A 25,883-nucleotide genomic window follows, 5' to 3' on the forward strand; every position below is an offset into this window, starting at 1 on the left:
CCTTCCAAGGTTGATAAATTGAGTGCTTGGCTCATTGGGGTGGGCCAATGTGTACCATGCATGATTCAATTGCAAATTGCCCAGAGAGTGCTTTAAACATTATGAAAGAGTATATAAGCAGCGCACTGGTAACTGCCTCACTGGTTGGGTCCTTGGACTTCCCTCAGTAATGTAATGCTGGTCTCTATACAATGCTCCATAGCACTTACATGATGTTTACATGATGTTTGTCCAGGTTGCTCACGACAGTAAGCTCATGAACCAATTAAACTGCTTTTTAAAAAGTAAGAATCCCTGACAAAGAGGTGGCAGTCCTGTTTCAGAATTTTGAAATATGTTGTCTCTGTATGAGAATGCATGTGCTTGTTCTCCTTCCTTCTATTCCCATTTTGTGACCCTGCAACCATAAGTGGTGAACTTCTTTCCTTGCCTCTGCTCCTCTTCTTCCTGCATAGAGGCAGCATACTTTAGAACATCCCAGCTGGGCAAATATTTTGTAGCTTCTTGGCACACTTTCTATGGCACATTATACTTGCAGTTTATTTCAGCTGTGGCACTTCCTCAAGTATAATTTTTCCAGCGTTCCCCAGCCGGAACACTTGACCTGATCAAACCTCAAGCCAGAGTGCTGTAATGTAACCTTCTCCCAACTGGAGATATGCTTTGTGGTTTATGGGAGTTGTTGTCCCAACATATTTGGAGGTGAATAGATTGAGATGGACTGCTGCAGTGTATGAATATCAGAGGTAAGTGATCTCAGGAAGCTTGGGGGGGGGGCTAGGTTTTTTTCCTTGCCCTCCCCATTGGCTACAGTGGCCTCAGAAATTCCTGTCCCTCCTCCTTTTTTCTTCTCTCAAGTGTAAACAGGAATTTCTTGTTTTGTTTTGTTTTCATTTTGGACAGTGGCATTGTTGGTTTTCTAACAGAATGCATTTGTAGCTGTCATGCTTCTAAGCCGGCCCCCTGGCCTCCAAAGGGAAAGTCACTCTTTCTGAATGCATCCGAGAACAGAAGTAGGCCATTTTTGGTCAAAAAAGAAAATGCACGGTATAAGGGTCTGTATATGTATTTGCATTTTGAACTTGGAGGGCTGTAAAAATGTCCCTGGGAGCTGATGGTGCTCATGGCTGTAACTAGAGCAGGTCTGCAGGGACTTTGCCCCAGGGCAGCAAAAGCTAGAGAGGGTGCCGAAATGTAGAGGTGAAATCTGCTGGTGAGTGTTTATTCCAAACACAACAGCAGTGCCGGCCACCCCATTCTCTTTACTTTTTGGGGGGGAGGGGAAAGCAGAAGCGTTATGTTTATTTTTTGGAGGGGATGCCGCATTCTGCTCCTTTTGTCCTGGCCATGTCTTTTGGTCATGCTTCAGAGAGAGAGTGAGTGAGAAATGGTGCCATTTTCCCTGGGCTGCCAACAGTTTTGAGTTACAGCTCTGAGGATGTCCACTCCTGATGTAGGTGATGGAAATTATCTTCATAGCTTGAGGTGTTGTAGTTGCAAAGAAATCCTCAAAAAGACTACAGTACTGTTATTATTCCTTGGATGCTGATGAGTTCCAGGCCCAGACAGCTTTGTTCTGTTGAGTGAAACCTTTGCAAATTTCTGGCCCTGTGAATGGTATATTCTTTGTCATCCCCCTTTTTCTTCTGCCCTTTCTATTTTAGTGTTTGCTTATTGTGTTCTGGGCTTGGGCTGGAACCTGGCTTTTTCCTGTTTTCTAAACAGATGCTGTTTTGTCCCAATAATAGTCTGTTTGACCAGCAGTTGCTTTTTCACCCTGTATATATGTCAATACCTTGCTTCATCAAGTTTTGCTCCTCTGCAGTTCTTATTTGAAAAGCAGTTGTGTGGAGGTTGAGTCTGATAACCCAAGCATTATTGCATGAACAGGAAATCAAGAAAACCACATGTATGTAAACTGATGCTTTTTTCCAACATATAATCAGGTTAATGAAGTTAAAGTGGGCTGTTGTATAAGCCAGCCATCTAACTGAGTTCATAAAAGGACACAACAAATTGAGGATAAGAGCCCTGGTGGCTATTAGTGGACACAGTCAGGAGGTGCAGCTTCATGCCCAGCTAATGTCAGAAAATGAACACAAACAAATTCAGAGGGAATTCCTTTGTTAAAGAACTTGTGACATCTTGTTCAGTTCAGTTCCTCTGAAATTTCTCCTTTGAGCTGTTTTCAATTGTGGGAGCCTGGGTTGCTTAAAGGAAGATGCTATGATGTTTTCAGCCAGAGGTGTGACTTTGGGTTACAGCTACATCATAGTCTCACTCTCTCTTTTTCAACTGGAACATGTTTGTAGCTACCCTGTTTCCAAAAAATAAATAAATGTCAGTTTAGGATCTGAAAGCAAAGCGTGTCTTGAGTAGGATTGAACTTTGCTAAGGATTCGGGTGGGGGAATTGTCCTCTTTCCTATCTCCGTGGATCCTTTCCTGTGCAGATATAACATATAAGAGCATAGCATTCTGGTGCTGTTGGTTCAGGCTGAAGCCCTCCACATCCCTAACCTGGGAATGAGACCTACTGAACTCAGTAGGCATTGCTTTCTGAGTCAGTGTGCAGTAGGATTGTGCTGTTAAAAGCCCAGTCCCCTTATGTTAAATGTAGAGCTAATGCTGACCATAGTGGATATGATGTTGATCTCTAAGAAAGAAGTGTAAAGCATCTATAGATTGAGTGATTTGACAGGAGGATAAGCTATGCTTAGGAAAAGCCTACATCAAACGTTACATAGGCTCAAGAGATTTTGCTATATATGTGTGACACGGCAAGAAACGACCTGTATTAGTAAACATAGTACAGCTACTTGAATGAAAAGCTTATTTAGGAATAAAACTCTCTGTGTTTAAATATATTGTAGTGGGATGATAGCAAGGTACTGAACTAATGCAAACAAATCCTCCCATACTTGTCGATGAATCAGCCACTGAAGGCAGTGTTCATTGTCATGCCACTCTGTTGCCTTAGGGAACAGACCTAAATCTGATTGCTTGTCCCAGCTAGAGTAGACCCAATGAATTAATGGGAACAACAAGCCAACATGTATGAAAACTCAACTGATCCATTTTGTAGAGTTTTGAATCTTCAGTGGTCTCTACTAATTTTTTTTTGTTTGTTTGTTAAGATTCTTTCTTAACTAGAGACTAGAGACGCCATAGTCCAAAGATGTAGAGCATAGGAGTAATGTTAATAAATTTGCAAGGCACTATGTCTAAAAGCTATTATGTATCGTGACATTATGCAATTTTGCTCCTGAAGTAAATCTGGCAGCAATTTTCCAATATGAAAGCCCCCTTTGGCCTCATGCAGAGGCTCCGAAGGGCTCCCCAGGGCAAATGGAATTCCTAGCGAGCCTTGGATCCTGAAGGGGTAGTGGATAGGACATTTAAATTAAATTAATGTAAAGAGTAGTGTCATTGGGTGATGATGCCACCCTCACTGTGTAGTGTAAAGGAATGCCAACTAGATTTGAGCCACTGATTTCAGTGGGACTACCTGAGGTGTATGTGTACAATGGATTTCAGCACTAGCTGATTTGATTTATTGTAGGCATTTGTATCCTGTATGTGAATACACAAGGTTCATAAGTTGGCTTGCAAAATACAGTGGACCCTTGACTTACAGACGGCTTGACTTACAGACTTTTTGAGTTACAGACTTCTCTGGCCGCAAAATTTAGGTTTGACTTGCAGACTGAGATTTGACTTACAGACCAGAAAAAACCCAAAATGGAACAAAAACGGCCTGTTACGGGATTAATCGGTTTTCAATGCACTGTAGGTCAATGGAGACTTGACTTACAGACTTTTTGACTTGAGAACCGCCTTCCAATACGGATTAAGTTCTCAAGTCAAGACCCCACTGTAAATAATTGTAAAACAGCAATAGAACACCAATCAATAGAGATCATCGATAGCAACAGCAAGATAGAACTGCAAATAGAGCAGTAACGTCTTGCTGTTCATTTAAGAGCCTGGGCGAATACATTTGTTGTTGCTTTGTGTCAAAAGCTTGTCAAAAATTGTAGACAAGATCCTGATCTGGGAAGCATGTTTGAGAATTAGGCACCTGAAGCTTTTCTCCTAGGCTTTAACATTTGCGTTACTTACCTAACAATATTTGTATCTGTATGAATTGAGGCAGCAGAAAATTTATTAGAGTATTCCATCTGTCAAGTTTCCCTCTCCCTCTTGTAATGATTTATTTTATTTATTTATTTATTTATTCTATTTATATCCCGCCTATCTGGTCGAAACGACCACTCTAAATTAGTTTACTGTGATAATTTGTAGGGGTTTCCCCCCTTTTTGACTGACTAAAAGCAGAGAGTATTTTGACTTTTGGCTATATTCCCAATTGTACTTATTTATCTTTTTGTTAACATAATCTCCCTCTTTCTCTTATTCATCTGTTTCAGGTGTGACTTCTCATATAATGTCTGCAGTTTCTGTTTATCATTTTTTTTGTTCCAGCACGTAATTTAATTTAACATAATTCATTAATTGTAATGTTCTGAATCATTTTGAGAAAAGCTCTCCCTTCCCTTTTCCTCTTTCCTTTCCTTTCCTTTCCTTTCCTTTCCTTTCCTTTCCTTCCTTCCTTCCACCCACCCACCCACGGAAAAACTAAATGGGGAATGTATCCAAGGATTTGTGGTTATTACCCTGTTCCCCTCAAAATAAGACCTAACATGAAAAGAAGCCCTAGTATGATTTTTCAGGATGCTCATACTATAAGCCCTACCCCAAAAAAGAAGCTCTAGTTAAATGAAACCCCGCCTCCAGCATTGTGCAGCATTGTGCAGCAACCAGAAGATGACATGACTGTATTTGAATGAATGTAGATTGTTGTACATGAAAACAATAACACATCCCCTGAAAATAAGCCCTAATGCATTTTTGGAGCAAAAATTAATATAAGACCCTGTCTTATTTTTGAGGAAACACGCTATGTATCTCTACAGACCTTTGTAACATTTACTTCATGCTTATGTCAAACCGTCCTGTACAAATGCTCAGGGTTCAATCTCTATAGATGGATGCTGATAGGTAACTGAGTTAACTGTGTATGCATATCAGAGTAGCACAGTAGTTGTACTGATGTGCTGGCAGCTATCGGGAGTTGGGTGCGATGTCAACAGCGGTCTATTCTTTACCAGGCCATCCTTGATTTTCAAAATGTATCTTCTGATGCTTTTTTACTCTGCAATAGCAATTTAAAAGGGATGTAAGTCTCTTAAATGCTTTGTCAGAGCTGGCATCTTCACAGTAGGCAACCCCAGAAATAAGGATGCTGGCCAGCTTTGATGATGTCAAGCAAATGCAAATATGTGGGGATCTGGAGGGCTTAAATATGAGGGCCAGATATGTAGGATACAAAAATACCTGTTCTGTTTGAACTCTTCTTTCAGGTCCCTGTGGCAAAGGAGAGGCCTGCAATAGGCAATGCTTTTTGACAGAACTAGGCTGCTCACTTCTGCATAATATTGTTCCTCCTGTTGGCCAAAAAAATAGGAGTGGTATATATCATGGAAATATATCTTGGCTCCTTTCACTGGTGTCTAATCCAAATGAAAGCTAGCTTGCAAGTGCTCAAATTTTGGCTGCTGCCAAACCAGATGGGCTGAATATTTCAGTTGTGCAGAAAGATGACTCTGATTATTCTGTTATTCCAACACTAGGAGCTTAACGACTGCTTTTAAACTAGTGGCCTCTGGAGAGCTGTCAAGTGTTGCTGGCTTACAGAAGGCATTGTGGTCCAAACTGACCCTTCAGGAAGATCACTGATACAGATAGTCCGGTGTAAGGGTTAAAGTGTCAGACTGGGACAGGATCAGAGTCTTTGACCTAATCTACCTTACAGAGTGCTGGGACAGTGAAAGGAAATAGGGTGGGGTGGAAATAACACCGTGTGCAAATGCTCAGAACTTCTTCGAGGAAGCAGTGAGATAATAATATTCGTTCTAGTCCTAATCTTTTCTGGCTTCAGATGGTCTAAAGTGACCTCCTGTAAAGTGTTATAACCGTAGACTAGCACAGCTTTTCAAGCTGTCTGAAAGCAGGCTGATAGATTCCTGTCGGGCTAATCATAGGAAGCCCAACTGTGGGAACCACCCATCGTTATCAGAAATGGACTTCATGCATTTCGTAGAAAAGGGAAGGCAGCTGTTGCTAGGCTTCCTGGGTAGAGTTAGCACAGAGACAGAAGAGTTAGTAGGAAAGGGTGAATAGTTTAGTTAACTTTTAACGAGGCCCCAAGTCTAATTCAGTTAAATTTAAGCTGGAGGAGACAATTTTTCAACAGTTAAATTGATATTAAATTGCCATTTCCATTAGGTGACTGACTACAGTAAAACTTTACCAAAAAGAAGTAGAAAAACTCCTTCCATTATTTTACACGTCTCCCCACATCCTGATTTGAGAAAGAAATAGGTACATGATTAAAAAAAACAACCACTCATTTCGCACCAGTCCCACCAAAAAACTTCTGTTTCTGTCCCTCACCCTTATAATTTCATCTGTTCCATTTTATTTTATGGATTCTGAAGTTTGCACTAGCAGTAGTCCCAGGGAATAAAATTCATTTTTTCTGGGACAGATGAAGAACATGTGGTTGGTTATCCAGTTTAAAATTCAAAAGAGCTAATGTTCTGATGCAAGGAGGGCCATTCCCCTCTCCAAGCCATGCTTATGACCTATTGATTTAAAATGTTTTAATCTTGCACTAGAAATCTAATTAAATAATGAAGCCTAGATGGTTTGCACTAATATATTTACACCTGTACTCTTCACATGCTTCTGGTCACTATTTTCAGTTCTCCCTCCCCCTTTTAGATGCACAGCTTACATGGATTAGATGTTGAAGAGGTAGCTGTGTTAGTCTGTGCATCTGTTATCACTAAAAACAAAATAAAAGTAAAAAATAAAAATAAAAAATAAAAGAAGAAATAAAAAGACAAAAATGTGATTCCACTTTAAAGACTAATTTTATATTTGTTTATATGTGAGCTTTCGTAGCTAAGTCCATGAAAATAATCACATAGATTAGTTGCCTAAACATGAGATTTAAGTTTTAGGAATAGAATTGCTATCCTTTGCTAATGTGTGATAGATTTTATTTTTAAAATGCTCAGAGGCACTTGTGATGGATATTTAACAACAATAATGACTTCATATGTCATAGCAGGGCCTATTCTTGGTACTTACTTGTTCCTATACTTGTATTCTATGTTAATGGGTACTACAAGGTCACTCACCCTTTTTAGGTATTTGTAATGAATTAAGGCTGCAATTCTATATCCACTTAACATCAGAGTAAGACTCACTGAACTCAGTGAAATCTACTTCTGAGAAGACATATAAAGGATTATTCTCTGTGTGACTTTAATCCCCACTTCATCCCTATGAGGATGCAGTTTAAAAAGTGAAGGGACACCCTTTCCCCTTTTTATATGCAACAATGCTAAAGGCATGTTTGCAGGCAACCTTGTCTCGAAAGATGACAAAATTTATGGGGAAAGGGAATGAAAAGTTCCCAATCCCTCCCATAGGTGACGAGATCCAGCCTTTAAGTTCAGGAGGCCTCTTGCTGGGTGAAATTCACTCTATAGGAAAATGGTAAAAGCTGTTGCATGGGAAGGGATGATTGGTGCTCAGTGCAAGTGCAAAGGGGAAATCCACAAGCAGTTCAGGCACACTTTTGAAGATCTCATATCCCTGACAATGACTATACCCATGAATGAAGGCTTCAACCCAACCAACACTGATCCAGTGAGAAAGTCTGAGTCACTTGTTTTCTGGTTGTTGTGGGTTTTTCGGGCTCTTTGGCCCTGTTCTGAAGGTTGTTCTTCCTGACATTTCGCCAGTCTCTGTGGCTGGCATCTTCAGAGGACAGGAGTAGTCCATGCTCTGTTTCCTACTCCCAGAGCCCGAAAAACCCACATCAACCATCAGATCCCAGCCGTGAAAGCCTTCGCGAATCACTTGTCTTCCTCACTCAAAGATTTCTCATGCATACAAAAGCCAGGACTAGGGCTGCACACATGTGACTTCTTCCTGCATCTTGTCTCTTCTCTGGGAGATGAACTGCTGGTGGGGACAATGTCTGCCTGCAACCTTTCCCTCTCAGGCTCTGCCACCTTCAGCAGTAGGATTACATGGGATGGAGTGCCAGTAGAGACTGCAGTTTTAATCTCTGGAGAGATCCTTGGCTAGGCACTAGTCATTCAGAGATGAGCTTTAGTGAGTAAGCCGCAATTCCTACTCATACAAATAGCTTTTGCTATGAAAGTAAGATTTCTCTTCGTGGTTAGAAATGGGCAGCTCATCATTTGTGATCTGGCACAGGTCTTGAGGAAAATCTTATCGTTGAAGCTCAGTAGATGTTTTGAACTATTGTGTTCCTTTTGAAAGAAACATGAGTGTGGAAAACAGAAGCTGCCTTATTTTCAAACATAGACTGGTTTCAGATAGCTGCATTTGAAGAAGAGAAGCTACTACCAAATAACATCAAACAACACTGTAATTTTATGTGGTGTAGTCACTTTTTAAAAGAACCCTTAAGTTCAATGCCTCATATATCTTAAAAAAAACATAGATAGCCACTCCATCATATATGCACCCTGATGTAACCCCATAACAAAATGACATCATCTAACATCTCAGGACACTCCCTCAAAATTGCCAGGTAGCAAACACACCCCTTCCCTCCTTTTTTAAAAGCCTGAGTGATAGAGGAACAACATTGACTTCCTCCTGCCCACCCTTAGTGTATTTCTCCAGTATGCCCACCACTGTCAGGGATAAAACAAAACAAAACTGTAAACTGGTTGTTGTGGGTTTTTCGGGCTTCTTGGCCATGTTCTGAAAGTGGTTCTTCCTAACGTTTCGCCAGTCTCTGTGGCCGGCATCTTCAGAGGACAGCAAACTGTCCTCTGAAGATGCCGGCCACAGAGACTGGCGAAACGTTAGGAAAAACCACTTTCAGAACACGGCCAAGAAGCCCGAAAAACCCACAACAACCATTAGATCCCGGCCGTGAAAGCCTTCGCCAATACAAAACTGTAAACTACTCAACTCGGAGGCTTAAGAGCCCTTTTGATGTATAAGCATTGAGAGAAGCAATGGCAACCGGTGACACAAATTATTATTAATTATTTGTTTATTTGCATGCCATTTTTTCCTATTGAAGGTACCAAGGCCATTCACAAATTCAATATCTCAGTTTTAGGATGACAAAATTAAGAGAAAGGCCATGTGTAGTGCAGGTCAAGTCCCTCATGCTTCAGACCTAAAAATGTACTCAAGGGAAATGGAAAAGATAAGAGATAAGTGACTAGTTTGACAGTGCCACCATCAACATAACACCAACAAAACCCCTTTTTGGTGGAAAACAGATGTTGTAATTACTTATAAATAGAGAAAATGCTGTATCTTGAAGAATTCAGTTTATATTGAGCTTGGAAAAGCTGCATGTTTGACTGCCACCTCCCGGAATCTCCTGGCCAGAATGGTCATTATTTTAGTCCAAAATTCAGTTTTCCACGCTGTGGGTTTTAGAAGGTGATTTGCAGCTGAAAATGCAATGAACTACCACATCTGAGCTAATTCCCTCACTTCACATTCTTCCAGCTGATTTACAGACACAAATGTCCCTGATTTGTTCTCCAGATATTGGTAAAATATCTCAAATCTCAGCACTTTTGCTCAAATCTCAGCACTTTAGTTCTAGCCACTGTGAACAGCAGCAGGGGAATGCACCCTCTCCTCAGTCCTTGTTTGGCATGCTGTTTTAAATTTTATTCTATAGTTCTTATGTTTGTCTATCTGTCTGGTGAACTGGATCCACAATAATGGTATAAAACTATTTAATGATTTTGTAATGGAAGCTTTTAAGAAAAATGTAGCAGATTGTTTAAGTATTTTACTGCCCTTCTGTAAAAATGTACAACAAATTCAAAACTCGTAAAACAACAAGATGGAAACCAGTAATGAAGGTGTTATGAAAGTCAACAGTAAAACAAAAATATTTTAAAAGTAAAGTTAAAGTGTAGCTAAACTCAGAGTTGGGAGAGACACAAGAAGCTTCTTCACATCTGTTCATCAGGCAGGGCTCTGCAAAGGATGGTATCTTCAAAAACATAGCAGTTTTATTCCTCTGAGAAAGTTATCCATATGGCAGCAGCACTCCATGGAATTTTTAAATATGTGTAATGATATCTTTGTGACTTGTAATGAGTTGTCAGGATTGCTTAAAGCTCCAGCCAGTATTTTATCTCTGTAGGGGTTAACCTGGGATATTCATAAGCCTGTATTTCAAAATGTTGTGGGGTTTTTTTTTTCATACCTAGGAACAACATATTTTGTTTAAATACAGAAACTGGGTTAAGCAAATGTATTATTATTTATTACATTACCACGTCTGTGTCGAGAATTTGACATTGCTCAATATTTCAATAATACTGTACATTATTAGCAAAAGTTTGGGTTGGCAGAGCTGCTCAAAGAATTCTGATCGCTGTTTCACAAACTGATGTTTTGGTCCTCAAAATGTAGTGATATATTATAGCTATTGTGTTTCTCTCCCCCCCCCCCCGCACAAGGTGATACTAGAACGTCTACTTTTGCCTAATATTCCAGGGTGTGCAAATGATCTGACACATGGTGATGTTTAGGCTGCCTTCCATCAGCTGTAGATAAGAAAGTATCTTTTCTTACTAATATCTAAATCAGTGACAACAAGCGGATACAAATGAAGTACAAGTGGCAATAAACTATTGTGGTTTTTTGTTTTTTGTTTTTTTTGGTAATGTATTGTGTGAACACTAGGAGAATCACTTGGTGCCACACAGGAATTACACTTGCAGGGACATCATGCAATCACACATTTGCACATAGTGTAAATGGGACTGTAGACCGTATACAGTTCTCTGGTGCATAGCAAAGCTTGCCTTGTAGTGGGAGCTTGGAGATTTAAAGCAGCCTGCTTGAAAGTGGCTGCTGAAAGTGTTTTCTAGGGAAAAACTACATGCATTCCAGCCTTTAGGGGCTTATATTGTCTGTGGGAAAGAAACCATACAAACTAATAACAGTCTGAGTTCGTAGGGTGCCAGGCCTAATGTTGCAAAATGGCATCGCCAACGCACAGGAGGGAGCTATTGGCATGCAGTGGAATCTTGAACTTTGCAGAAGTAGCAAACAAACAAAAAACCCTCTGAGGGAGAAGAGAGTAACACAACCAAAGATGCAACTGTACATGCAGGATGGACTCACCATAGGAATTATTTGCAACAGAATCATCTCTTCCTCTGTGCCCCTGCCTTGCTATACCTATGATGGCATGGACAGTGACCCTTTCTTGCTTTGTTTACAATATTGTAAGATATTGTTTACAAATATTGAATAATTTCAATATCTTAATACTCACACACATATATATTCTCTCCTTTTTTCTCTCATTTTACAATGCTTTGCTGGCTATTGAACACATCCTAGTTTCAGCAACTCCTCTGACTCTTAGACTTTACTGGTTTCCATTTAAGTTGGTGAATTTCAAAGTTCCACGTGAAGATTATGACCATGTTGACTCAGTTGAAAGGGTTAATCATCCTTACTGAGTTTTGCAGCTGCCTGATATAAAACAGTTAGGAATATCAAGGCTTCAGCACTGAAAATTGGAATGGCCTTATGAAATGGAAACACCAGACTCTAAAACAGTGTAATAAAATTCAGCAGAGATAAAGTTAAGTTTGGGGATTTTATGAACAAAACTGTGGAATGGTAGCTTGCTTTCACTGTCTGGACACCGTGGCTAAAGATGAGTGAAGGTGATGATGATTGTGCAGTGGAACCTGTTCTATTTGTATGCAGTGTCTTTCACTCTTCAAAATTTAGCTCAGCTTCTGGTTGTATGTACAATAAATTAGTACAGTAGTTCTAAAAGTGGTGAGATTCCTTTATGAACATTAACTGTCATCTGGACGAATATGTAGAGCTTTTTCGGGGCAGAAAGGAATGAGGCAGGATGCTGGTGATTTAAAAAAAAAATTAACTGCTTGCAGTTGCCTTCTTTCTAATAGTAATTTTACATCTCTTAGTGTAGGTGGAGGAGGATATTTATGATGGAGTGAACGTCCATAAAAGCTAAGATATGCTTTGTTAAAAAGAAGAAACAGCATTTTCTTAGAAAGCCACACTTTCCCCCAGGATTCTACTGTGCCACACTTGTACAAATATATACATTTCAATCAGATCCTGCTTAACACTTAACACATGGATATTTATTATCTACTTGCCAACAAGAGTCTGATTGTTATGCCGCTGAATGTTTGTATAAGCACGGGCAATCCTGCAGGACTGTAAAGAGTTTCAATTTTAATTTCTTCTAGAAACTATTACAAACATCCTGTGAAGGTGCTGGAGAAAGAAACAGCATCTGAGGAAAAAATGCTGAGGATAAAATTATCCCTGAACTTATAAAGAAGAATACTAGACATATTTCCATAGATTTTCTGTTTCAATGTTTGTTCCTCATGACTGCTTGATAGGATATATTTAGTAGCTGTAGAAATAGTATTTTGTAACCACCTTTTTCTTTTTCTTCTTGTCTAGGAAACTTCATTTTATTTTATGTCAATATAGTTATAAATCAAGGGCTAAATTAGCCAGCTTCATGACAATATGGCGACCCTCCTCAGTTGTGGTGTTTTGATGGAAGGAAGATAAGTAATAAAGAGTCCCCTGTGTGTGAGAAATAGGGAGAGCCTGCTGTTTTAATTTTGTTCCCAGCGGTTGGCTGAACTTTGTTCTTTCAGCATCAGCCTTGATTATAATGTAGGAATTCAGCCCCTTGCATATCTCTGAGTCTGTATTCATTAAAGGAGTCTCTGAGAAGAGGGAGACACACAATAAATAAAACTAATACACTACTGAAATTTACACAGAAATTGTTCCAAATACATATATTTACAACTGTGTGAGATTTTCTTTATAGTTTTTAAATACCACTGCTTAGACATAGCAGTTCTACAGAATTTTATTTGTGTTTCTTGGGGAAATGAACAGAATGGCAGGGTGTTTCACCTTTATTGAAACATGGAAGTTCAGATACTCTAAACAAGTTACCTGAAGAAGCACAAAGATTTAAAGGTTTTTTTTTAAAAAAATTGTTTTTAAGCAAAATTTACTCTTCCCAAATGTAGAGTAAAAGGCTGTGTTTAATATTCTTGGCATCAGTAGCTATGATAGGGCCAAAGCAGGACGTTAGCAGGGATGCAGCTGTGATCAATCAGTGAATTTAGACAGACATCTCGGAGATCAATCAAAAGTAGCTCAAAATGGTGGAGAGTTCTCTTTTTCCATACGTCATCTGAATTCTGGAGGACCAAGGGTTCTGCTGATTTCTGCTTTCATTTCCAAATTATCACATATTACATGACATACGTCCATGTAATGGCGGCATTCTGCGACTGTGCAGCTCGTTCGTGGCTGTGCAGGTGGCAGAGCATGTAACTCCATCAGCCACGTACTGTATACACACTGCTGCACCTCTAGAAATATTTACTTAAGATGATTTGCTATAGGATACCTTCTGGCTTCAGATTGTTTTATGTCAAGTGGTAAGGGACACTTTGTAATTTAAAATCTACCAGGATGAATTAATTCAACTTTTCTTGTTTATTTATGTTATCATGATGAAGATCTATTTACAAAAAAACTGTGCATCTAATTAATTCAAATAGCCTTGGAAGCTTGCAAATTGCTCAAACTAATTGAACATTTAGTCAGGTGTCTCGTTTGGGGTCAGTTATTGAGAGTTCCAAATTTCATTGTTCTATGTGTTTGCATGAAGAAGATATAAGCACAAGACTGTTGAGAGTTAAGTGCTGGGAGGGGGGAAGCCATGGATAATCAGAGAGCTTTCCCATATTTCTATCTTCATTTTGAGGCAACTGACCCATGTAAAAAGTATCATGCCTATAACATTAATTGGACAGGATTGCCTCACACCAGGTACTGATGATGACAAGCAATGAGCAAATGGATATAATTAGAATAAAATCTCCAAGCTTTTTATATCTTTGAATATAGAAAGAACTACTATTAATTATCCGTAAAACCTCTGGAAATAGGGTCCTTAAATAAAGGATTAATAAATAATTCTTTGGGTGTGTATATGTGTGTATGTGTTTGAATATGCGACTCTGAAAAAAATGTACTTAGAATTTTCTATGGGAAGATGCTTTGCGATATAAGACTAGAAATGACTAATCCATCCTTTTCTTTTTTGTTTACCTTTCAGGTCTACGCACAATGAACTAGAAAAGAACCGGTAAGTCACAAATGGACAGGATTCCGAGGAATGTAATCCCCCCCCCAGTGTGTGTTGACTGTAAAATCCTTAAACTGTCCCCAAGCTCTGTCTTCCTAAGCAGCCTCCATGTTCTTCTCTTACAATCCCCAACCCATCATGACCATTGTTTGCTGGCTGGGGATGATGGACCTTGTAGTCCAAAACAATAGAAGACCCAGGGAATGCTATCCCATGTTATTCTTTGGCAGTCAGACAAGGTAAGTGTCTGGAAATACATCAACACAATCCATGCAGAGATTTGAAAAAGCAGGGCCTCTCCCACACTCCCTGAAATGCAAAGAATTGACCCATTTTTGCAACTAATCTGTATGCCGAGGAAATACTGTTTCTCTTCTCCTTGCAAACTGAAATCTAATTGGGTCCGTGGCCATACATGAGGTTGCTAGGGTATCAGATTTCTCAGGCACTGGTAGATGTTCACTAAAGAGCTGAAGGTTTGTGCCCTTCCGCCTTTTTTCTCTGCCTATCAGCCTTATCATGGTTTCTCTACAGGAAAACAGTATTGTCCAATGGCCTCCAATGTCTGGCTAACCATTTGTCCTGTGGAGTGGTGCTCTCATAACTTGCTTCAGGACATTCGCCTGTTTTATCCTTGAGTCCCAATTTTTAGCAAGCTGTGCAGTTTTGTTGCTTGGCTAGTTCTACTCTATGACTCATCTCCTTTGTAACAGGAGTTAGAGTAATATAAATACTACTGAGACAACAGGGAATTAGTTCACACGCAGATCAGGTTATAGCATTGCTTTCAAGATGCTATTGTTATACCAGGGTTTCCTATTTATAAATTTATCTTCAAGACTGGGGAGGGATAGGCTGGTTGAATCTACAGTCCCAGGCTCACAGTTGTGCTCCTGTGGAAAGGAAAACAACATCCTATGTGTGTGTGTGTGGGGGGGGAAGGGTAGAATTATTCAGTATCTTTTCAGATTATGTTGATAATCAGAATGCTGCAGGGTCACCCTGGCCTAGTATCCTGATTAAAGGCAAACAGGAACAGTAGAAGCTACATATCTGTACAAAGTCAAAAGATTGTATGTGCCACTTTCCTCTTATCACAGAGTTGTTTTGTTTTGGTGTCCTGGTTTGTCCCTTGACATTGCAAGCCTGTTCTTTTGTGTTTCCTGTATATGTTTACTTCCCTCAGTCAGAGTTGGGGACTAAGCTGACTGTTCTGCTGAGCTGACCATACGGTTTGGATGAATGTGCACACAGCTGTCTTGTGTTCTGAAGCACCAGTGATTTTGTGGAGGGGGAATAATTTTGCAGCAGGGGAGTGGGGACACTTCTAATACATCTGTGGGAATTTAAAGTAGACAGCATTACATAGGGTTAAAATGTTCAAAAAGAGAGAAAGGAAGGGATTGCTTAATAGAGGCATATGAGGCTGGGCCAAGATATGCTTCTCTCTCAGGCAAAGAACAAAAATGGTAGCCCATTCGAAGGACAGAACTGACAGGACTGCCAGCAGAACTTTACTTGGGTGCTGGTGACAAGATAGTATAGCCCACTAAGCCTCGGAATAGTTTAGTGGATCAGGGTAGTTTTGGTCACTTTAGTAGATCAGGGACAAGCAAGATGTACAGGTCTTCCATTCAGGAGGGGAGCAAAACTGGGATGGAGGTTAGGAGGAACAGCCAGGGGATTATTGTGGCTGGCCCCAGCACCAACAGCTGCTACCCTGAAGGTGGTGGCATTCCGCCTATTGGCAGAGGATGGCCCTAGAATCATTGACTCAAAGTCAGATAGAAGGGGAAGTGCAGTCTGTGGATTGGGAGAAGGGCTGTTCCAAAAGAGTTCCTATGAAACCATAAGGAACATTACAAGAAACAAGGGCAGCCTTCGTATTTTATTGTACTGAAGTTCGTACTAAGAAACTTCAGAATGGATTTAGTTTCTGCCAACTACTTCTCCAACTGCATCTCTTAATTTCTTATACTTTCGCCACCTTGGATCTATAATATATATATATATATATTTGCTTTTATTGTTTTTAAATTTGTAAACCGCCCAGAGTAGACCTTTGGTCCAGATGGGCGGGATAGAAATCCAATAAATAAATAAAAAATAGATAAAATAATATTATTGGTGAAAGTGTTCATAAACATTAGTTCTAGCAGATATATATAAAGGATGCTTTTTTCAAAAAAGCTTATCAACACTTGTCTTGCCTTTAGAACTGTTTGGAAGTCTTCAAGACTGTTATTGCATCCCCAATGCAAAATTTAGATGATGACAGTGATTAATATTTATACCCATCTTTCCTCGAGTGAATGCAGGGCAGCATATAAGGCTCTCCTTCTCATGGATGATTGGTGATTTGAGGCCACGGCTGATGAGTACTAGGCAGCTACCCTATAACACTCTGGTTTATTAAGGAAAATAGTTAAAATGTTGAGGCAGGCGAGGAGGGAGGAATAGGCTGTTGCTTTTTCCATGAAAACTGTCCATAAAACCATCCTTATGTATGAAGAGGTATGTAGACGGAGTGCAATGCAGCAGACACATTCCTGTTGTGAACCAGGTTACTGCATATTATGTTTTAGTTTCTTCTTGGACAGTTAATTGGTGGAAAGAATGAGAAAACTACAGTGTCGGAAGAAGAGTCTGTCTAACCAGTGCATTTAGTAGTAAAGTCAAGGGTGGGCTCTATCACTACCATTTTGTCCTTTCCAGAGCCTGCTACAAAGATAATTGTGCTGTTATCCAGGAACTGTGCAACTTATTGTGTGATATGTTGAATGAGCTGCTTCCTCCCCTACTGTCTCCCCCTCCCCCACTTTGTCTCACCATTCACAAGCCAAATTCCAAATTCTTTTCATGTTGTCGCTGTTCTTTTGTGCATTATGCATCAATAACATTGGACTTTGGACAGTCTTTAATTATCCGTTTTTGCTTTTGCTTTTATCATACTTTCTATCCCTATACTGGAAACCAGTTTGAAAAGTTTCTTTTTGGGGGATAACTCCCAGAATCTCTTGGCTAGGGTGCCCAGCAGCCATGCTTTTTAGGGTATTCTGGGAGTCTTCTTTTGTAGTCCAAAAACTGACTTTTCTAACCTCAGATAATTGGGTGGGGGGGCAAGCTTCTGTGGTAATCTGAGTCCCAATATTTTCTCTATTGCTATTGGAGTAGTCTAAATGAGTCCATTTTGAAAGTGTGTAAGAAGTAGCAAGATGTCCGCACCGCTGGAATGAAAGTCCAGGGTTCTGTGGCATGTTTGCCTTTTTTCAAGCCATTTCTGTTTCTGTCAGCAGATTTTCATGGATGTCCTGCTGGTTCAGTTAAAAGCATAAACAACAAGGGGAAAAAGAACAACAACAAAAGTTCATTAAGAACCAGACAGCACATTTTTGTGTTACCAGAGGAATCCATTTCTGGGCTTCAGGGCAAACAGAAGGACTGCTTCACCTTCATATTTTCAGAACTCACTATTTGTAGCGTCTTTAAGTCTGTGACTCTCTCCAGACTTAACTGTGGGAAAGATAAAAGCCCCAAATCTAATGGCTTTGTTGCAGGTGGTTGCTGATTTTTACATTTGGGCTGCAGGTGGGGGAAGTGATTACTTCATTTTTGCATTTCTCTGTTACCTCCATTATTGATATACCCTGTAATTTTTGAAATTGTCCACTATTAGATACCTGTTTCAATTTCTTCCCCCTTTGTTATACAAGCAGTTGCTTGTCTGATGCAGTGTTTAAAGTTTTTAACCCATTCAGGTCAGATAGATGTATATTTTTCTCTTTTAAAAAACCTCATAAGAATGAAATAATGGGAGACCTCACTCTTTAGGCAACTTTCAATCTAAACAGTGGCCTAAGTAGAAGGTGAAGGAACCAAACCTGTTCCCAAGCTCATGTGTTCCTCAGTCCCATTCCTCCTCTTGCACTGAGATAAGGAGTTTGGAAGCTATTACTTGTACTATTACTTGTGTCATCTGAACTGGCACACCAGTTTGAAGATGGCTACTTTTAAATCAAGCATGGGCAAGCTGCAGAAGGTTGTGGGCCACACAAGCCTTCCCAACCACTACTGTTCCACCTCTGGTTATATAAAAAACATTCTGGGAAAGCTTTTCAGCCACACTGGGGGTGGGTGAGACAGGAGGCATCTGGGAAATCCTAGAGGAGCTAAAGGAGCACAGAAATTGCCTCAAGGACAACATGTTCAAATGATCCTATAGATTCTCACCCACATTTTAAATCATAGTTTAAACTCAAGCCATTACAGTTTGTTAGCCCAATAAGCCACAATAGTTAACTAAATACAGAAATGAACACTTCAGAGCCCCTGTTGTCAGCTGTGCAAAATGAGAGGGAACACATGAGTCTGGAAGGAGATAAGATTTATCTTTGTTATGGTAAACTATAGTTTAGTATAACTTCAAAGTGCAGTGATAATATCCTTAATGTTAAAACAGTGATTAGGAGATTGTGAATGAAGTATGTTCTTAATAACATATCCTATTTCCCTTTTAACGTTTGTTTTTATCGTTGTGTAAAACCAGGTCTGCACTGAAGTTAATGCTCATCTTTACCTAGAGCTTGGAAATGTTGGTGTTAAAAACACATTTGTCATTCTAATTTGTTTTGTTAACTATTTTTGGTTGTAGTGAATATTGTGAAGTTAATTTGACACATTAATCATTATAGAGATTTAACTTTTTAAAAATGGTTTAGAATTAAAAATGGTGAATTATCCCCAAACATAAGAAGTTTTAAAATGTATTTTAATTATTAATCAGACTATTAAAACTATTAAAAATAATAATAATTAGAATAGCTAATTATGAAGTCAGTTAAATATTATAACAAATTATGGGTAATGATATAGTGAGTTAAATCCAAGCACTGTCTTTAACCATTGTTTGCAAACTATCTTTAGCTTCTCACGTTTGCAGTTAAATCTGCATAAGATTTCATTCGGACATGGGGAGCAATTTTGCTTTGTTTATCAAGGATATGTCTATCTTTTGGCTGCAGTCATCTTGGAGGGAAAACACATTGGCCATATTTAGACATTGCACTAAAGTAACCAAATTTTATTTGAAGATAACAAGCCACAATTCGTATCAGGTTTATGTTTTCCTCACTTTCACTGTATTCCATCTGTGGGATGCAGAATAGAAACTATTTGGTTTTAGGTTATCTGAAGTTTTTCTGAATCCTGAAAAGACTAGCTCCAGAACATGTAAACTGATGTTGGCTTGTTTCTACTAATAATAGTTAAGACTATCCATAGTTGTTTGGGTATGGAAAATTCAACTAAGTGTGATCAATGAAAAATGGAAGTAGAAGCTTTCAAACTCCTCATAAACTGTACCAGAGGAGGGAAAAGGAAGATGGAAGTGTAAGAACCCAAGGATTAGTTCAGCTCATTCTTGTCATATTAAAATATGGTTCAGCATGACTGTTCTCTTCTGTGCGAGCAAGAGAAATTCCTCTTCTAAAATAGCATTTGTGAGCCATATTTGTTTTGTAAAAAATTCCACTTAGAAATAGATTGTATGATAGATATACTTTTGTCCAGTTTTTCTGAAGAGGATTTTTTCACTGTCATTTTTTGCAAGCTGTCATTCAGCCCATCACTGAGCACTAGGAACAGATTTAAATGAACTTAGGTGTCTGTACTCTGCAATAAAGTGCTATAGATTCCTTGGTAATGCCTTCTACTTATTTCTTTGAACCAAAGCAAAATTTAACTTTCTTCTTCATGGCCTCTGTAAATTCACACAAATGAGTTTAGACTGTGCTTGCGCAGGACTCCTCGGAATATTCTAGATCTTAAAATAAGTGATGAATAGTATGTTGCCCCATGGCGGGTATGTTCTGCCTGACCATAATTCCTCAGTTCCTTCTTGTGCTAGAGCTACCTTTTCTCTTTGATTCTGGTCTGTTTATTCTGATTATCCTCTGTATCTCTGGAAATTTTGACCTTGGATTGTCTACGGATTACGATTTTGGATTTTGCTTGTACGTTGTCTCCTGCTTTTTGAATTACAGACTGTTTAATGATTCCTGCCCTTGCATTGCGAACTGATTTCGTACTCAACTGTGATTATTCAGCTTTTGACATATGGACTGTTTATCGACCGTCTCTCATTCGGATACTGACCTCAGCACCTCTAAGTCCATGACATCTGTTTTAAGAAGGCATGCACGGTTGCGATCCTCTGGGATTATGAACAATGCCAGATCATGCATCGAGGACCTCCTTTTCGATGGTGTTGGTTTGTTCAACAAGAAGACTGATGAGGTCATGGAGAATTTAAATAAAATAAGGAAGACGGCTCGATCTTATACAGTCCAACAACAAACAAGATTCCAAAGATATTAATGGTGCAGACAGTTCAATCAACAACAGTACCAGCAACCATCTCACCAGTCTTCCCATCCCTTCAGACCTCCTGCCCAAGGGAGATCCAGCCTACCACAGGCCTCTTCTGCTAATGTTGCCTTCAGGTCTCAGGCACCCTCGCAGCACCGACAATCTTTCCAATGGCCTGCAAAGCAGTATCTTTGATCTTTACACTATAATCCCTCCACCTCATATTGACATCATTCTATCATTTTTGAGATTATTTGTATTTATTTTATTTATTGGACTTATATTATATCCCATTACAGCTTTTCCCACTCTTTTGTTGACTATGAGGGCTACTCCATTCCTTCTACGGGATTCTTGCCCACAATAGTAGATATGATAATCATCTGAATTGAATTCACCCATACCTGTCCATTTTAGTTCACTGACGCCCAGGATGTCAATGTTTATTCTTGCCATTTCATGTTTGACCACATCCAGCTTCCCAAGGTTTCATAGATCTTACATTCCAGGTTCCTATGCAGTATTCTTCTTTGCAGCATCGGACTTTCCTTTCACTTCCAGGTACGTCCACAGCTGAGCATCCTTTTGGCTTTGGCCCAACCACTTCATTAGCTCTGGAGCTACTTGTACTTGTCCTCCGCTCTTCCTCAGTAGCATGTTGGACGCCTTCCGACCTGAGGGTCCCATCTTGCAGCGTCATATCTTTTAGCCTTTTGTTTCTGATCATGGGGTTTTCTTGGCAAAGATACTGGAGTGGCTTGTCAGTTCCTGCTCCAGGTGGATTGCGTTTAGTCGGAACTCTCCACTATGACCTGTCCGTCTTGGGTGTCCCTGCACGGCATAGCCCATAGTTTCTCTGAATTACTCAAGCCCCTTCGCCACGACAAGGCAGCAATCCATGAAGGAGTACACAGAGGAACTATGCCAGAAAGATTTGGATATCCCGGACAACCCAGATAGTGTGGCTGCTGACCTTGAGCCAGACATGAGTATCCCTCTTCTTTTCAGGCTAGCCTCTTTCTTAGACAACTGGTCACTGATCACCAAGGACACTTGGGTGCTGACTATCATACATTCTGGCTACCTCCTAAATGGAGCTTCCTCCAATTGGTCATCTCAAAATCACATCTTACTCACCTGCTCTAGAGGAGGAAATATGTACTCTTCTTCAAAAGCAGGCCATCCAACACATTCTCCCTCAAGAGATTCCAGATGGCTTCTATTCCTGTTATTTCGCAGTTCCCAAGAAAGATGGTGGTCTCAGGCCCATTTTGGATCTCAGGCTATTGAACACTTACCTTCATCCAAAGTGTTTCCGTATGGTCACTTTAGACTCCATCATTCCTCTTCTGTGTCAAGAAGTTTGGTTCGTTGTTATAGACCTGCAGGACATATACTTTCATATCTTGATCCATCAACTTCATTGCAAATATCTTCGTTTTTACTTCATTAATATGGCTTATCAATTCTGCGCCCTTCCCTTCGGGCTCTCCACCACACCAAGAACCTTCACGAAATGCATGGCTCCAATAGCAGCATATCTTCGTCTTCACAACATCACGGTCTTCCCGTTTATAGACGATTGATTGATCATGGATGCTTCCTTTCACAAAGCCGTGCAAGACACCAATTTTGCTCTTCAGACACTGGCAAACCTTGGCCTGAAAGTAAATGTGGCGAAATCTCATCTTCAGCCATTTCAGGTCATGGACTATATAGGTGTGCGCCTAGATTCAATCAGTGCGAGAGTCTTCCTCCCACCTGAAAGAATTCAGAAGCTACATTGAACAATCTGTCCCTTCCATCCGTTCGCCAAGATTTCTGCCCACCACACACAACATCTTCTGGTCCTCATGGCCTTGACTACACCTGCTGTTCCTCACGTAAGGCTCAAAATGTGCTCACTACAAGCTTGGTACCTGGCTCTATTCAATTCATTGGCAGATAGACCTACCAAGCGCCTGTGTGTAGTAACACCGGAGCTTGCAAGGCAGCTGACGTTGTGGACATTTGTACCACATCTGCTCATGGGCCGCCCCTTCCGACCTAGTCAACTGATGATCCAAGTGACAACAGACACCAGTCCAACAGGATGGGGTGTGCACTGTGGTCCCCACAAAGTTCATGCTCTGTGGTCCAGGACAGAAAAGCTTCTACATATAAATCACTTGGAAATGTTTACCACAGTCAGGACCATGGCAGCTGAGTTCCTCAGACTACCGTCTTGTCCACATCTTCTCACACAAGATGCAGACAACATCTGCCATCAAGACCTGGAGTCACTACACCTCACAGCTTGGAGGATTCTCCCATGATAAAAGAGCTTTTGGAAAAGGCTAGAAAACCTTCAGCTAAACTTTTATACTCCTACAAATGGAATAACTTTCTGAAGTTTGCTGTGTCTAATAATTTGTCACCTGTTCTGGTGTCCTTGAATAACTTTCTCATCTTTCTATGCCACTTATTTGACCGGGGCTTATCCCTTTTTACTCTCAAAGTTTATATATCAGCTATTGTCTCATATCAACCATTGGGATCAGAAGCATTGCGTTTGTTTTCACACCCAACCTTAAAGATGTCCTTAAAAGGCTTATGCAACATCCTACCACCCCCTCGACCTCCATTACCACAGTGGTCCCTACAGGTCGTTTGTGAGCCCTCATTCAGCCACCATTTAAGCCTATGGCTTTGTCAGACTTTCAACTCCTCTCCTTCAAGACATTGTTTTTGGTGGCAATAACTTCTGCAAGGAGAGTGAGTGAACTGGCTGCCCTTCGGGCTGATGCCCCATATCTGCAGTTTTCCTCAGACAAGATAATCTTGTATCCCGACATCTCCTTTCTTCTCAAAGTTGTATCAAGTTAATCAACCCTTGATTCTTCCAACGTTGTTTCCTAATCCTTCTTCAGACATTGAGTGCATGCTCCATTCACAAGATGTTCATCGTGTGTTGCCGTTTTACACGTCTAGGACTAAAGACTTTCACACTTCTCCCAGGTTGTTTGTTTGCTTCCACAGCCCACATAAAGGCTCTCCTGCATCTTTGCAGATGATTTTGAGGTGGATTGTGTCTACTATTACATTGGCCTATGAACTGGTTGGCAAAGTCCCACCAGAGGCGTTAAAGGCAACTTCAACTGCCTTATTATGTGGCGTTGATGTTTCGGACATTTGACGAGCAGCCACGTGGTCCGCTCCATCCACCTTTGTGACACACTACCATTTGGACTTACAGGCCAAGAAGGAAGCGAGTTTTGGATGGGCTGTGCTACTTCATTGTTGGCATGACAGCCCACCTTCCAGTAAGTCAACTTGCTAGTCACCCATTTGTGTGGATTCACAGAGGCCACGAAGAAGAAAGAAAGGTTACTTACCTGTAAATCTGGTTTTCCAAGTAGTTCTCTGTGAATCCACACATCCCGCCCAGCCTCCCCACTGGCCCCTCACTTGTTGTCTTGAGCTTTGTGAGGGTCAGAGCTTTGACAGCGGCAGACATTTGGAACTGAGGTATTATGGGCGGGCGGAGCATGCGTGCCACAGGGCAACGTACTATTAATCACTTATTTTAAGCTCTAGAATATTCCGAGGAGTCCTGCGCAGGCGCAGTCTAAACACATTTGTGTGGATTCACAGAGGACCACTCAAAGAACCATGGTTACAGGTAAGTAACCTTTCTATTTGAAAGGCTCCAAGAATCAGGTTACTTTCAGATTCTGCTCCAGAATCACATTTTTGCAAAGGCCAATCAAGGCTATGGAAGTAAGGGACATTCACAATTTTGATAAGTTTCTACCAACTTTTCAAGCAAAAAGTCAAGTTCTGCAGTTCTTGCAAAAGATAGCACATATGCATTCAAAAAACAAATCAGATTGAGAGTAAAACTGAAATTCTGGTTTGGACTTGGTGCTCTACTGTTGCTCTCCCTTTTGCCAATGAGCACCCAGCATAAGGATTTTGACATCAGCCTCTCTAACTCATTCTGAAATTGAAACCACTAAAACTAGGTCATGTACTTTGTATTCATTCGGGCTGTTTTCCTAACTGCATGTTAAAATCTGCAGGTCTTAGATACTTCACATTGTTATATTGCAAGATGAAGTGCTAGACACACAACCTTTTCTTCTCTTATTATATCCATGTCTTGATGCCCATAAATATGCTCACATGCAAGTCACTGGTTTTGTTCCCGCATTCCCCAATTGGCTCTACAAAGCCATAAATTCAATTCAGTAGGTTTGTGACTTCCAAATGACTATCTTCAGGTTCAGTTTGGGGGTAAAAACAAAGTTTTAACACTTTGCATACAAAGAGTCTGGCTTTCTGGTTCCATGTCCAGAGTCGTTGTTGTTTGAAGATCAGCGATTAATTCTGTGCCTTTTGTATTTTTATGCCATAAACTTCAAAGATGCTATTGTAGCAGAACTAAAGATTTGGCTGGTTTTTGAAGCATTATTTGAAGCAGCCCCCTTATTTTGTTTTCTGTACACCAGTTGTCCGACTCTGACATGCATATCCTGTTTCCCAGCCTAATTCACTGCCCCTTACATTGTTTAATAAACAAACAAACAAATAAATAACTTTGTCAGACAAACACATTTTACGATGAAAATGAATTGCCCACATCAAGGAGATCTATGCATGTCTTTGTAGGAATACAACAGGTTACAGAGTAGAGATTTAGAAATGGGAATATGTGTAGCTCAATTTCAGGGCCCAAGGCTTTCTGTGAATGTAGTTTCATCTCACTTAAAAAACAGTGTTCACTTTTTGGTCCATATGTATTATCTCAAGTTGCAACCTTTCTGGAAGGGATGTGGTTTTTTGTTTGAGGGGGTTTAGAATCCTTGCAAATACCAAAGCTGTTTCTTTCCTGCTTCTGTGTAAAGTGTCATGCTGCTAGATCTGTATTCTATCATTTATCAGTTGGAAGAACTCCATTCACCAGATACAGCAAAAGCATCATGATTTTTAGAAAATGGCAGGTTTAATTTTGAGCTGTCATTAGACTTATGTATGATGAAAGATCTAGAATGTATCTGTATTACTCAGTTACAACAGTTTGATACCATTCTCACTGTCATAATCTCATACTTTGGAATTGTGGCATTTATAGTTTAGAAAGGTACTTAGAATTCTCTGCTAAAACACACCAGCGCTATAGAAGAGGTGAACCCACC

The 25,883-nt window shown here is 40.1% G+C and overlaps 1 protein-coding gene across 4 annotated transcripts in view; it reads left to right on the forward strand.

Moving 5' to 3' along the window:
* MXI1 (MAX interactor 1, dimerization protein) overlaps positions 1-25,883 on the forward strand; it is a 122,102-nt gene that overhangs the window by 44,581 nt on the left and 51,638 nt on the right. For all 4 annotated transcript variants that reach the window (XM_020779817.3, XM_020779818.3, XM_020779819.3 and 1 more), the window contains exon 3: positions 14,311-14,340. In XM_020779817.3, the coding sequence (XP_020635476.1) occupies positions 14,311-14,340 (30 nt within the window). The remainder of the gene's footprint in view (positions 1-14,310; positions 14,341-25,883) is intronic.

The sequence above is a fragment of the Pogona vitticeps genome, chromosome 3 (assembly GCF_051106095.1).
Source record: "Pogona vitticeps strain Pit_001003342236 chromosome 3, PviZW2.1, whole genome shotgun sequence".
Taxonomy (NCBI): Eukaryota; Metazoa; Chordata; class Lepidosauria; order Squamata; family Agamidae; genus Pogona; species Pogona vitticeps.